The sequence below is a fragment of the Entelurus aequoreus genome, linkage group LG09, assembly GCF_033978785.1.
Source record: "Entelurus aequoreus isolate RoL-2023_Sb linkage group LG09, RoL_Eaeq_v1.1, whole genome shotgun sequence".
In the NCBI taxonomy this organism is placed as follows: Eukaryota; Metazoa; Chordata; class Actinopteri; order Syngnathiformes; family Syngnathidae; genus Entelurus; species Entelurus aequoreus.
The window spans coordinates 22,074,831-22,089,448 of NC_084739.1; the positions used below are offsets into that span (position 1 = coordinate 22,074,831).

Sequence of the window (14,618 nt, forward strand, 5' to 3'; positions counted from 1 at the left end):
TCCCGCGGTGGTGTAATGGACGTGCTAATGGGCAACGAGTCTTCTCCAGTTTCCACACGGTCGGTGGCTGTCAACTCAAGCCGAGAAGAATATTACGAGGTCGGCTTGCCTCCGCGGATGCAACCGCTGCTGTTTGTGCTTGTGGTGCTGATGTGTCTGGGGGCAATAACAGGTAGGACACATCCTGAAACTCACATTTATTGTGTTTTATGCTTAACAGAATTTGTTTTTTTTTTAAAGTAAAAATATTTTTGATTTCATTCATTATTTTTTTTAAATTATGGTTTAGCCTGCTTCCGCCAACGAGTTAAGGATAACATTTTTTTAACCTTTGCTAATCTGGATTTTGAACACAGTATAGTGACTTTTTTAACATTCTCTGTAATGAGCCTTGTAATCTTATGTTTCACTGTTCTATTCAGTAATACTATATTGTTAATTCAGCTGTAAATCAGCATTTTGGATCTGAAATATATTATTAATATACAAAACCCAAAACCGGGGAAGTTGGTACGTTGTGTAAATCGTAAATAAAAACAGAATACAATGATTTGCAAATCCTTTTCAACCTATATTCAATTGAATAGACTGCAAAGACAAGATACTTAACGTTCGAAATGGAAAACTTAATTGTTTGCAACTATTAGCTCATTTGGAATTTGATGCCTGCAACATCTTTCTAAAAAGCTGGCACAAGTTGCAAAAAAGACTGAGAAAGTTGAGGAATGCTCATCAAACACTTATTTGAAACATTCAACAGGTGAACAGGCTAATTGGGAACAGATGCGTGCCATGATTGGGTATAAAATTCACAAACAAGGATGGGGCGAGGGTCACCACTTTGTGAACAAATGCGTGAGCAAATTGTCGAACAGTTTAAGAACAACATTTCTCAATGAGCTATTGCTTGGAATTTCGGGATTTCACTCCTAATAATAATAATAGTAATATAATAGTAATATCATCAAAAGGTTCCGAGAATTTGGAGAAATCACTGCACGTAAGCGATGATATTACGGACCTTCAATCCCTCAGGCGGTACTGCATCAAAAAGCGACATTGTGTAAAGTATATCACCACATGGCCTCAGGAACACTTTAGAAAACCACTGTCAGTAACTACAGTTTGTCGCTACATCTGTAAGTGCAAGTTAAAACTACTGTGCAAAGCGAAAGCCATTTATCAACAAAAACGCCGGCTTTGCTGGGCCCGAGTTCATCTAAGATGGACTGATGCAAAGTGGAAAAATGTTCTGTGGTCTGATGAGTCCACATTTCAAATTGTTTTTGGAAACTGGACGTCGTGTCCTCTGGAACAAAAAGGAAAAGAACCATCCGGATTGTCATAGGGTTAAAGTTCAAAAGTCAGCATCTGTGATGGTATGGGAGTGTATTAGTGCCCAAGACATGGGTAACTTACACATCTGTGAAGGCACCATTAATGCTGAAAGATACATACAGGTTTTGGAACAACATATGTTGCCATCCAAGCAACATTATCATGGACGCCCCTGCTTATTTCAGCAAGACAATGCTAAGCCACATGTTACAACAGCGTGGCTTCATAGTAAAAGAGTGCGGGTACTAGACTGGCCTTCCTGTAGTCCAGACCTGTCTCCCATTGAAAATGTGTGGCGCATTATGAAGCCTAAAATACCACAACGGAGACCCCAGACTGTTGAACAACTTAGGCTGTACATCAAGAGCCACCTGAAAAGCTTCAAAACTGTGTCTCCTCAGTTCCCAAACGTTTACTGAGTGTTGTTAAAAGGAAAGGCCATGTAACACAGTGGTAAAAATGCCCTGTGCCAACTTTTTTGCAATGTGTTGCTGACATTAAATTCTAAAAATATCTTGTCTTTGCAGTCTATTCAGTTGAATATAAATTGAAAAAGATTTGCAAATCATTGTATTCTGTTTTTATTTACTAATTACACAACGTGCCAACTTCACTGGTTTTGTGTTTTGTAAAACATCGTTTTCAAAATTGTCTACGGCACAGGTGTTAAACTCAAGGCCCAGAGGCCACATCTGGCCCGCCACACCATTTTACGTGGCCCGCGAAAGCCTCGAAACAATGTGCGTCAATAAGGTCTTTCATCTTTCTTGATTATTGTATTTCAATTTTGGAGTGGCAAATGTGTAATAATGGGTCCTTTCAGGATTTTACAGGCTTTTTTGTATTTGTCGCCGCCCAAAATGCCTGATTTCGCTGCAGCATTTTTTAAAAGTTGTGTTGCAGGGAGACTTTAGATTGGTTAGACAGTTGCATTGCGTTTGAGTGCTGCTCGAACAAATTCGATTGGCCAAAATGTTCGGGAAAATAACAGGCATTGGGCAAAGATGCGAGGTTTATAATTTGTAAGGATTGGTTGGATTTCTGTAAATCGGGGTGATCGCAACATCGCAAATTTTTGGAAGGACTGAAAAATATCATGAAGCAGCCCTCTGGGGTCTTCCGTAACTGCGATGTACTTAGCCCACAATGAAAAAGAGTTTGAAGCCCCTGGTTAAGCCTAAATAAATAGATTAGTCAGAAACACATGAAAGAGCGTGAAGAAAATGTGGGGTGACAGAAATCGCCACAAAAAATGTTCCAGAATATTGTTTTTAGGGGAATGGAATGGGGGAGGGCACAGCTATGTTGTAGTAATGTGTTCAGTTTCATCATTAATGCAGCACATTTAAAAACAACCCCAGTTGGCCAAAGTGCTGTACAGACATAAGACACAATTCTAATAAATGAGTGTAAAGCATCTACATTTTAACACTGCAGGATGAATAAAATACAATAGCAAATATACCTTAAAATAAGTGCAAAAATATATCACATAAAAAATGTTAATGTAATATATTGCATAAAACAAGAAATAAACTACCAATATATCCTGCCTAACTGGATTTGAATGCCAGGGAGTAAAAAATATATTTTTAGCCTAAATTGATTGATAGATTTAAACTGGCTCAGGGACTGGGAAGATCTAATAGAAAGTGCAAGACTGTTCCACAGTCTAGTGAAAAGGCTCTATCTCCTGTAGTTTTGAGCCTGGATTTAGGTACAGCCAGGAGGAGCTGGTCTGAAGACCTCAGAGTCCTGCAGGGAGAGTAAGGTTGCAGTAGCTCAATCAGATAGACGGAGCTACTCAGTGTAAGCACTTAAAAACAATGAGTAAAAAAGTAAATTGCACTCTAAAAGTAACTGGGAGCCAATGAAGTAAGGCCAGTACGAGGGTAATGTGCTCGCGTTGCTTAGGTTTTGTTTAAAGACGAGCTGCAGCCTTCTGCACGCAGAAAACAGAGGACCAATACTGTAGCACTGTCATGTCCGTGCATAGAGTGTGTGTTTGACAAAATAACACAATATGTGTTTTATTTTTGTTTAGGTATAAAAAATAGCCCCAACCCATTACTGTTACAGGCAGATATATCTGAATGTCATCTGCAAAACAGTAAGAAGTAACATTGTGCTTTTTAAAAACCGAGCCCACGGGAAGCATGTGGGTACACCATAGTTAAGGGCAGACTCAGAGAAGTGTTGGTGTAGGCTTACAGAAAATCTCCTATACACTACAATGTAGGGCTGTACCCTTAATACCCACACATGACTCCAGGCGAGTTAAAAAGAATACTGTGGTCTACTGTATCAAAAGCTGCTGTCAAATCTAAAAGCACAATGACTGCATATTTACATGAGTCCATAGGTAAACGCAGGTAATAACCCTAACCTAAACAAGCAATTAAAGTTATGGATAAAAAACCTAGGCACTATCATCACTGTGCCAAATCTAAAAAAAAAAAATACAGTATTTTAAACTGGAACAGTCTTTTACCATGAATTGATTAACGTGGACCCCGACTTAAACAAGTTGAAAAACTTATTCCGGTGTTACCATTTAGTGGTCAATTGTACGGAATATGTACTGTACTGTGCAATCTACTAATAAAAGTTTCAATCAATCAATCAATCATTCTTCACACATTTTCAGACTTAAAACTGACCTATAAAGTACTGCATGACTTGGCTCCAGATCCTCTGGCAGAGTTCATCAGCCAAAGAAACAGCCGTGAGCGTGTAACTCGAGGCTCTGTCAGAGGTGACTGTTATATTCCTCTGCGCAGGAGCACTTTCAGTAAGTCGGCCTGGTCAGTAAGGAGTGCAAATGTGTGGAACTCAGTACCTGAGGAGGTTAAACTGGTCACAACTTACAAGGCCTTCACAAAAAAATTGAAAATGTGGCTTATCAACGCCTTCAGCTGCCAGCACAAAGATGAGCCTGTTTTGATGCTATGATAAATGTTATGTTGTGGTGTTGTATTTTATTTTTTATTATATCGTATATGTATTGTGTGCTTTTTTTCTTTTTCTCTCTTTTTCTTTGAAATTGTATTTTTACTGCCTTTTTTACATCATGGCCAGGGCACAACAGATGAAAACTAGCCTTCTGGCTAATTTTGGCTTTTTTTAACCATGTGTAGTCATTTGTTTTATGCAATTGCATTGTCCCCTTTGAAATAAACTAATCTTATTCTTAATTAAAACATTTTAAAAGGGCAGTTTGTGTGCTACAGTATGCTGTGATTTAAAACCAGACTGTAATTTCTCCCCAATTTCATTTTACTTTAGGTAAGACAGAAGTTGATTGTAAACAACCTTCTCTAAGACCTTAGATAAAATGGCAACTTAGAGATTGGTCTAAAATTTGGTGAAAAACGTTATTCTTTTTGATTAGTGGCCGGACCACAGTATGTTTCAAGAAAGTTGTGGAACAGCCACACCTCAGGGAAGAATTCACCAATTGAACAATACAGGGCCCGATAGAGTTAAAAACATTTTTAATTTGTTGAACTATATTTAATAAGTCATTGAGGGACACTGGCTCAAAACACTCTAAAGCAGTGAGACATGTTTCCACTAAGGCTGTGAATGTTCCATCAAGTCTGACACTTGATGTAACCTCTCTGTAGGTAACTCCCTTGTCATCATCCTTGTAGCCGCCACCAAGACTCTCCACTGTGTGACGTCAGTGTTGATCATGAACTTGGCCATCACTGATCTGCTCGTGGGCCTCGTCACCATGCCCTTTGTGGCGTTGTCCATCATGGAGCCTGGATGGGCCGACTGTCTCGTAAGCAAAAAAAAAAAACTTCGACTCTCATCCTTGTTATTATTTGATCCATGAGGATTTTACTCCACAGAACCTATGTCTTTTTGTGGGCTACACCTCCTCTGTGTACTGCACAGCCTCTGTTCTGACACTGGCTGCCATCGCTCTGGATCGCTACCACTCCATTATGGACTGCCTGCGCTATAGCTCTCGCTGCACCCTGTGGAGGACCTGCACCGTGGTCCTGTGGATCTGGCTGCAAGCCTTGGCCACGAGTTGCCCCCCTCTGCTGGGCTGGAGCTCCGTGGCTTACGTGGCTCCCATGTACAGCTGTGGAGTGAACTGGGCCAGCAGTCCCAGTTATACGGCCACCATGACCAGCCTATCCTACCTGGTGCCCGGCATCATTATCCTTTTCTGCTACGTCAACATCGTTAAGGTGGCCCGCAACCAAGCCAGGAGAATTCACAGCCTGGAAGACTCTGTTCAGCGCAGCAGGGCTCCAAACACCACCTTCACCGCATCTCAGCACAGCCCTTCCAGACTCATCCATCATCTCAGTGGACAGTTTGTGTCTGAGGTCATGTCTTCGTCCTCCATTTCCTGCCAGGGGGTCGTCTCCTTCCTGGCCCAAGCCCCCCTGCAGGATGCCCATCAACACCATCAAGGAGTTGCTCGTCTTGTTGTAGTTATTTTAGCCTTCTTCCTGTGCTGGAGCCCCTATTTCGGGGTGGTTCTCATTCAGGCTGCAGAAACCGCTATCTCAGGTCAGACCACCATTGTGCCCCCCTCTGCTGTGACTATTTCCTACTTCCTAGTGCTGCTCAACTGTGACTTCAACCCGCTGCTCTACGCTCTGCTTAGTAGGCGTTTCCAGGCGGCTCTGCAGGGGCTGAGGCAGAAGTTGATGGCCTGCCTGGGGGGCCGGAGAAGGGAGGTAGATGATGGCAGAAGCAGTGAGCACTGCACCCTCAATGCTCCTCATCCCGGATCAGATGACTCCCAGTTTTGCCCTCCAATTTTTACCATCAGTGCTCACTTCAAGCCTAATTCCAACGAATGCAAAGTGTGTCTCCACGAAGAGGCCCCTAAATCCTGCTCCATGTGGCAGCAACCTTGTGGGGGCAGGAGGGTGGACTGCCTGCAGGTCCCCTCTAGGTCGCAAGAGGGCAGCAAACTACCATTCTCTGCTCTGACAATGGCACCAAAAACCACTTTTATTTATGGTCAGATTACAGTTACAGTGGAACATCATGTTTGAAAACATTATTATCACATGAGGCAGTGGCCAAAATTCAATCAGTCAATTAGCCAATCAGGAGTTGGACAAGAACCCTTAGTTTTTTTTTTAATTCTTCATCATCTCCAGCACCCCTGCAACCCCAAAAGGGACAGGTGGTAGAAATTGGATGGATGGATGGATCATGTGAGAACAGTTCCAGTTCATGTTTGCTGAAAACCTGACCTCAACTCCATCAAACACTAACAGAGACTGATTTACCTTAAATTCCCTTAGAAAACGGACTAAAATCTTGTAGAAAGCTCGGCTGGTAGACTACAAGGAGGGAACCAAAATTTAAGACAGAAAACGGTATTGATTAGAAATATAAACACTTGCAGAGTTCTCACTGAAACATGTCCATAAAACATTTAAACACAATTGTCAAGAAGAAAGCAAAGCTGGACAATGTCTGTATTTGAAATAGTTTTTTATGGGGTACATGTGAATATACTTTATACTTTAAGACCCCCCCTTCGCCATCATTTATTACCTCCTTAATTGTTATAATCCTATGTTTCAGTGTATAAAATAATTAATCCTTACAAAGGTTTACATTTATGTCTAGCGATAATTCCAGAGGAATAGAATATCATTGTTTATTGTCATAGAGAATGACAATGGAAAAACTGTGAAGTAGGGGTCGAAACCATTGGGGGAGGGTCGGAGCAAGGGATGAGTACTTGTAGAAAAGAAGGTGTACAGAAGTCCTTGGTGGCACAGTAAAAAGCATATTGCACGTAGTGATGTTAATACATTCACATCAAGGCAACGTTCCCACTTGTGGCTCTTCTGTCAAGGCTCAGGTGTCTATCTCATTTCATAACACGTCGTTAAAAAAGTTTGTAGTAGAGCCTCGCTTCACTGCCGGATCCCATAGTAGATCATTTCCTCCACTTTTCTTACCCGCTACTCTCTGCAGCTGAGTAATGAAACGCTGCAACCACCATACGAGGAATTACTAAATAATACTACCGGTACTAATTATGTGGAAAATATTGCTAAATTTTGACTAGAGGCATTTATTAAACTATTTTAATTATAATGCGTTAATATTACCTCAGTTCAATCAATCAATCAATCAATGTTTATTTATATAGCCCTAAATCACAAGTGTCTCAAAGGGCTGTACAAGCCACAACGACATCCTCGGTACAGAGCCCACATACGGGCAAGGAAAACTCACCCCAGTGGGACGTCAATGTGAATGACTATGAGAAACCTTGGAGAGGACCGCATATGTGGGTAACCCCCCCTCGCCCCTCTAGGGAGTTAGCAGGCGTTTAGACCTAGCTTCCAGTTAGCAAAATACAAGAAACATATTTTTAATTGAATGCCTTACTGCCACTGTCAATCTTTTTTGAATACTACTCTGTATTGTGTATAATTAGATTGCGCGGGTGAACTTAATGTGACACTTTGAACTGCATGTGTTGAGTTCAAAAGTTTGCTGTTCACAGTTCAAAGGAAAAATCCAAGTGTTTTTTTTATTTGCTTTTATAAATTGTTAATCGAGGTTCTCGTACTTAAACCACCTTTGAAAGTATTCTCATTCTATGGTAAACCAAGCTCTACATGCAATGCACTTGTATTTTTTTTTTTCCACCTGGGTTTTTTTTTGACATGATTGCAGCGACGGGTGTCCCCCTGATTTTAAACCAAGGAGAGCACATGACAGCTGGGTGCCAATCAGAGCGGTGCAAAGATGAAGAGAGGTGCAGTAAAAGCATCTTGAGATCACCGTATGGGCACACGAGGTCAGCAGGCGTGAACTCCAAGCTGCTGTATGTACAAAGTGTCCGTCATGGTAACGCCTGAGGGGTGCCACAAAGGACCTCACGTCTATTTGCAGGAATTCGGCATTTGGAGGCATTTCTTCTTTGGATTGTTGAGTGTTTTCTTTTAAATCCAGCAAGTCCACATATTGCGCAAGCCTTCCCCAAAAAGATGTTTCCTCAGGCAAGTTATTAAGGATGTGGTGAACTGATGGAATGATTGACATTTTGTCATGCACCTGACCAGCTCTCTCTTCTTGTTCACATACCAGAGTTCGGTTCCAAGGAGAGCGAAAAGCTCACATGGTGCTCGTTTCCTTATCAGCGTACAAATGTGGACAAGGACGTCCTGGCTCGGCCCCTCCAGTTGAGCCCTGTGGCGGCCGCCGCCTCCACGCCTCCCTCTGCCGGCTCGTCACGTTTGCGTAGCCTGGTGCTGAGTTGGATGATGCACTTGTCCCAGTCCTCTGGAAGGAGCAGCATGAGGAAGCCCAGGCAAATGATGGAGACGGCGATGAGGCGCACCGTGTTGAAATGGATCTCACACATGTAGAGGTCCACCACTGTGAAGGTGAGCAGATTAACTTTACCAAGAAGTTTAGTAGTTTACGTAAAAACTCTGTGTAGTCCAGATGAAGCAGTCACTAGTACAGTATAAGTGTAACCAAAAAAAAATCCCTTATGATTCAGAGAAAATAGCAGTCAGCAAAAGAAGATAACAGAATTTTGTGGGAAACAATAAAAACAAGTTAACTTCATTATTGTTTCTTTGGGAATACAAAAACTCCCACATAGACAAACACACATTTTATTAAATGGAAAGTTCTGCTGCCAAGTAAACAAAATCTAAATTAGGTCAATTTAGTATATTTAGCCTAAAGAAAAAAAAACAGTTTCTTGCCACACAATGCATTTTGCAATTATCTATAAAGATTTTTTTCCATCAAATTATATACGATTAACTACAAATATATTGTTAAATTGAATTTTTGTATTAAAGAGGCTGCAATAAAATAATCATTTGGTAGCTATAGTAGATGGACCATGCATAGCCAGTTGAATAAAAAATAATAACAATGGTAATAACATCTAATCAATTTCAATGATATATTAAAATTAGTCCTGTCAATTGATAACTTATTTTTAATCAGATTAATCAAATGTTTTAAATTTGGATTAATCATGATTAATTGCATACTATTGCTCACTTGCATAATTGGAATTCATTTTGAAAAAATTCCCACATTTTTGACACCATTATATTTAATTCATTTTAACAATTTTTTATAGGTTTGTAAAAAAAAAAAAAAAAAGACAAAAAACTTGTTTTTTATGACAAGTAATACATAAACATACATCAAATCATTTATTTTGTGAACTCATTCAGATCATTTTCCCTTTACTAGTGCTGTCAAACGATTACTTTTTTCAAAAATGACTACCGGTAATCACTCTTAAATTTGGATTAATCAAAATTAATCACAGGTTATTACTCGCTTGCATAAATTAACTTTAAAAAGATCCCAATATTTGGACACACATGCACTTTTATTGGCAGAATTTCATCCAGGAACAATTGTTTTATTTAATTGCACGTCATTTATTTGCTGAAAAATTGCTGACAAAACAACATCTTAATTAAATATGCGCGGAAGTGTGTCTAGTCAAAGTAAATTGAGCGATTAATCTGCGTACATTAATGTGATAATTTTTTTGATTAATCATATGCATTAACTCGTTGTTTATGACAGTCCTAATTATAATTATAGATTATTTAAGACACAAGGGAATTTGCTTGACATTACATTGTAATAATTTTTTCTTGACCTAGATTGACTTGTGATTGAATGATTTATTTAAAATTATTTGTGTAGCATGAAAAAGAAATTAAGAGTTACTTCCCACTATCAGTATCAGCAAAGTAATGGCAACGGAGTACCTCTACTTATTTCCAAAACATCTTGCATGGGCCTACTGTACGTATGCTCTAAGTATGGAATAATCGTTAAAAAAAGAGACTTACTGGCATTGACGGGAACACTTAAGACGATGCCGAGCGATATTAACGTTGGATATGTAACAGCGATACCAAAGTTGACCAGGATGTTGAAAGCTGTGAGAAGAAGCAAAGTTAGACCAGCAAGGATTATTGCACATAGCAAAGACAGTACAGTATATTGTGGATTACGTCATCAGTGATATTTTCGGCGTACCAAAAAGCAGGACTGCGACGCCACACAGGTACCCCCAGGGGACATCACCTATTGATCCAACGTACTCTACTCGCGTGAAATATAGGATGACGGGCACAATGCTCATGAACACAAAGTTGGCGGCTCCAACAATGGTCAGGAAGAGTGCAGCCTCCCCGAATTTGGCACTGCCCAGAACCATCTTGAAGAGCACCTGGCAGAAAGAACAGTGGCGGGGACTTTCTCATTAAGGCACAAAATGTAACCTCATGTGGACAACCTTAACTAAATAATAACTAAATATTCTGCATTTCATAAATAGGTACTGTGTCGTGATAGACAATACAACAACTAAGCTGAATATTCTGCCTCTAACAAAAGATTTTCTCGAGAACAGGAATATCAAACTCGTTTCTACTGATGGCCGATTGTTGAGTTGAGTTTGAGTTTATTTGGAACATGCATGCATACAACATGATACATCACAATTTCCAGTTTCTCTATTCAACATGTTCGGAAAGGAGTAGGAAGAAACAGAGTTTATTTAATCCTACCCCTTTTCCTTCACATAGCAGTTGCTAAAACTTTTGTTCACTTCCTGTTCTCAATTTATTCACAATATACTCCATAAGTATCAATATCAAAAATAAATAAATAATAATTAGTGAGATAAATAAGATTATATAGAAAATGAATGGATGGATGAAATAAATTCAGAATGTTGATCATAGTTTTTCTTCTTTGTATTTTTTAAACTCTTAAAGTTTGAAGAGTTTCTTGAAGTGGATCATATTAGTACATTGTTTGATTTCTTTGCTTAATCCATTCCATAATTTAATTCCACATACTGATATACTGAAGGTCTTAAGTGTTGTACGTGCAAATAAATGTTTGAAATTAAATTTTTCTCTAAGATTATATTTCTCCTCTTTTGTTCAGAAGAATTGTTGTATATTCTTGAGTAGTAGATTGTAGTTTACTTTGTGTATAATTTTAGCTGTTTGTAAATTCACTATGTCGTGTAATTTCAGTATTTTCGATTCAATGAATAAAGGGTTTGTATGTTCTCTATATCCAACATTATGTATTATTCTAACTGATCTTTTTTCTAACACGGTTAATGAATGAAGTGTACTTTTGTAGTCATTTCCCCATATTTCTACACAATAACTCAGATATGGTAACACTAGCAAGCAGTAAAGAATATGGAGTGATTTTTGGTCCAGAACATGTTTTGCTTTATTCATTATTGACGTGTTTCTTGCTACTTTATGATGTATATTTTTATATGAGGATTCCAGTTAATTTTATCATAAATCATTATGCCTCGAAATTTGGTTTCATTTACTCTTTCAATTTCTATTCCGTCTATTTGTATTTGTTTGACTTTCCCTTCTACTGTTACCGAATAGCATTATTTTAGTTTTAATGAGGTTTAAGAGTAGTCTGTTTTTGTCAAACCCTCTTTTCAATTTGTTAATTTCTTATGTTATTTGTATTAGCTTATGTGTGTTCTCTCCTGAACAAAACGCTGTTGTATCATCTGCGAATAATACTAACTTTAAAGGCCTACTGAAATGAATTTTTTTTATTTAAACGGGGATAGCAGATCCCTTCTATGTGTCATACTTGATAATTTCGCGATATTGCCATATTTTTGCTGAAAGGATTTAGTATAGAACAACAACGATAAAGTTCTCAACTTTTGGTCGCTGATAAAAAAAGCCTTGCCTATACCGGGAGTAGCGTGACAGGAGGAAGGATTCCTCACAATTCCCCGTTGTTTACAATGGAGCGAGAGAGATTCGGACCGAGAAAGCGAGGATTACCCCATTAATTTGAGCGAGGATGAAAGATTCGTGGCTGAGGAACGTTAGAGTGAAGGAATAGAGAGGCAGTGCAGGGTGTATCTTTTTTCGCTCTGACCGTAACTTAGGTACAAGGTCTCATTGGATTCCACACACTCTCCTTTTTCTATTGTGGATCACGGATTTGTATTTTAAACCACCTCGGATACTATATCCTCTTGAAAATGAAGAGTCGAGAACGCGAAATGGACATTCACAGTGACTTTTATCTCCACGACAATACATCGTTGACGCACTTTAGCTAGGGAGCTAACGTGATAGCATTGGGCTCAAATGCAGATAGAAACAAAATTAAAAAAAACCCTGACTGGAAGGATGGACAGAAGATCAACAATACTATTAAACCATGAACATGTAAATACACGGTTAATAATTTCCAGCTTGGCGAAGCTTAACAATTGAAGCTAACTACGGAGCGGCGGCGGAAGCGTTGTAGCTTTCGACGACACCCCGGCCGCCATCACAGTCGGCAAGAAACATATATTTCCCCAAAGTTACGTACGTGACATGCACATAGCGACACGCACGTACGGGCAAGCGATCAAATGTTTGGAAGCCAAAGCTGTACTCACGGTAGTGCGTCTTGTATCCAGCTCAAACACAACACAACCTCCTGATTGTGTTGCTGTAGTCCGCTGCTAATACGCCGATCGCACCTACAACTTTCTTATTTGCAGTCTCCATTGTCCATTAAACAAATTGCAAAAGATTCACCAACACAGATGTCCAGAATTCTGTGGAATTGTTCGATGAAAACAGAGCAGTTTGTATGGTGACACATTGGGTATGAATACTTCCGTTGCCGTCGTGACGTCACGCGTATACGTCATCATACATAGACGTTTCCAACCGGAAGTTTAGCGGGAAATTTAAAATTGCACTTTATAAGTTATGCCGTATTGGCATGTGTTGCAATGTTAAGATTTCATCATTTATATATAAACTATCAGACTGCGTGGTCGGTAGTAGTGGGTTTCAGTAGGCCTTTAAATCTTTTGTAACTTTACAAATGTCATTTATATAAAGATTGAACAATTTTGGTCCCAGTATTGATCCCTGAGGTACACCACAGAATATATTTAGCATTGTAGATGTGTGTTTGCCGAGCTCTACATATTTTTTCCTGTTGGTTAAGTAACTTCTAATCCAGTTTAAGACCAACCCTCTGATGATATACTGTTCTAATTTTTTTATTAAAATATTGTGATTAATTGTGTCAAATGCTTTAGTCGGATCATAAACACTCCTGCTGCACATTTTTTTTACTATCTATAGCATTGATAATTTCTTCTGTAATTTCAATTAAAGCCATCGAAGTTGAAATATTAGCTCTGTATCCATATTGGTTCTCAGCGAGTATTCTATTTTTGTTTGTGAAACTCCCTAATCTGTTATTGAACAGTTTTTTAATGGTTGTAACAGTGAATATATTTGAATACAAATGTATAAGGATTCGCCTCCCGGTATTAATTCACAATTGTCTATGCATTTGATTATTATATATTTTTTTACATACACTGTAAAACTTTTTTTTTTACATTTTACAGTCATAAACTGGCAGCTCAGTTGCCAGAATTTTAGCATTAAATTTAAGTTAGTTTGTATAGTGTATAACTGTAAATGGAACAATTATACCATTGGGCTTTTTACGGTAAAATTGTGGTGAATGAGCTGACAGTTTTTTATAATAAAATTTACAGATGTTGTTTTTACGGTGCATTACTATATATTGGAAAAAATGTACAATAGTTTTTTACAGTACAATTCTGGCAACTGGGCTGTCAGTTTTTTACAGTGTCTATTGTCATTTTTACATTGTACACTTAAATGTATTATGTAATTTTCTTTTAAAATCCTAGGTCCAGCAGATATATAAGTTTTTATTTTTATATGAACAAGAATGTTTGGTATGCACTATTTGATAATATATATATTTTTTGTGTTATTGGATAATATATATTTTTTAAAGTTAAGAGATTTGCAATTTCATGTTGCACATATATTTTTTCTGTCAAAATGTAAAGAACGGATACATTTACAGTAGTAAGGAAATATGAAATACTTTATTGACACGTATCATTTCCAGGCTTTTGCAGGCCTTGAGTTTGACACCTGTGATCGACAACAAAATAGTGAGTTCCCTACAGTTTGGATTGTCTTTTCCACCAAGGGTCGCTTACTGAAAAATCATAGGATCTGGGTGGCTATTTTGATATTTTTCTGTATACTTATATTGTTTGAAAATCATTTGAAAAGAAAAATGTTATATATGTAAATAAGGAAAACAATCTGTTTTACCATTAGGTATTAGTGTCAATATTTTATAATCAAATAGAATATAATCAATTTCTTGTCTTTGTCATGGTTAACAACGAAATTAAGTGTCACTCATCCGTGCAG

General features: G+C 38.4%; 2 protein-coding genes across 5 annotated transcripts in view; one reads left to right on the forward strand and one right to left on the reverse strand.

Annotated features, from left to right (window-relative positions):
- The first annotated feature begins 20 nt into the window (after positions 1–20).
- LOC133657842 (alpha-1A adrenergic receptor) lies at positions 21–6,473 on the forward strand. Its single transcript, XM_062059626.1, has 3 exons — positions 21–172; positions 4,965–5,125; positions 5,196–6,473. Exons 1-3 carry the CDS (start codon positions 28–30, stop codon positions 6,363–6,365), a joined length of 1,476 nt encoding a protein of 491 aa, XP_061915610.1. The 5' UTR covers positions 21–27; the 3' UTR covers positions 6,366–6,473.
- slc35f3b (solute carrier family 35 member F3b) overlaps positions 6,121–14,618 on the reverse strand; it is a 166,002-nt gene continuing 157,504 nt past the window's right edge. For all 4 annotated transcript variants that reach the window (XM_062058325.1, XM_062058324.1, XM_062058327.1 and 1 more), the window contains 3 exons: positions 10,372–10,564; positions 10,182–10,271; positions 6,121–8,721 (listed from right to left, as the gene is read on the reverse strand). In XM_062058325.1, the coding sequence (XP_061914309.1) occupies positions 8,480–8,721; positions 10,182–10,271; positions 10,372–10,564 (525 nt within the window). In that variant the 3' untranslated portion in view covers positions 6,121–8,479. The remainder of the gene's footprint in view (positions 8,722–10,181; positions 10,272–10,371; positions 10,565–14,618) is intronic.

Coding starts and splice junctions, on each gene's coding strand:
- LOC133657842 (XM_062059626.1), top strand. CDS start 28: ATGGGCAACGAGTCTTCTCCAGTTTCCACACGGTCGGTGGCTGTCAAC. Junction 173..4,964: donor GTGTCTGGGGGCAATAACAG/GTAGGACACATC, acceptor ACCTCTCTGTAG/GTAACTCCCTTGTCATCATC. Junction 5,126..5,195: donor CTGGATGGGCCGACTGTCTC/GTAAGCAAAAAA, acceptor TTTACTCCACAG/AACCTATGTCTTTTTGTGGG.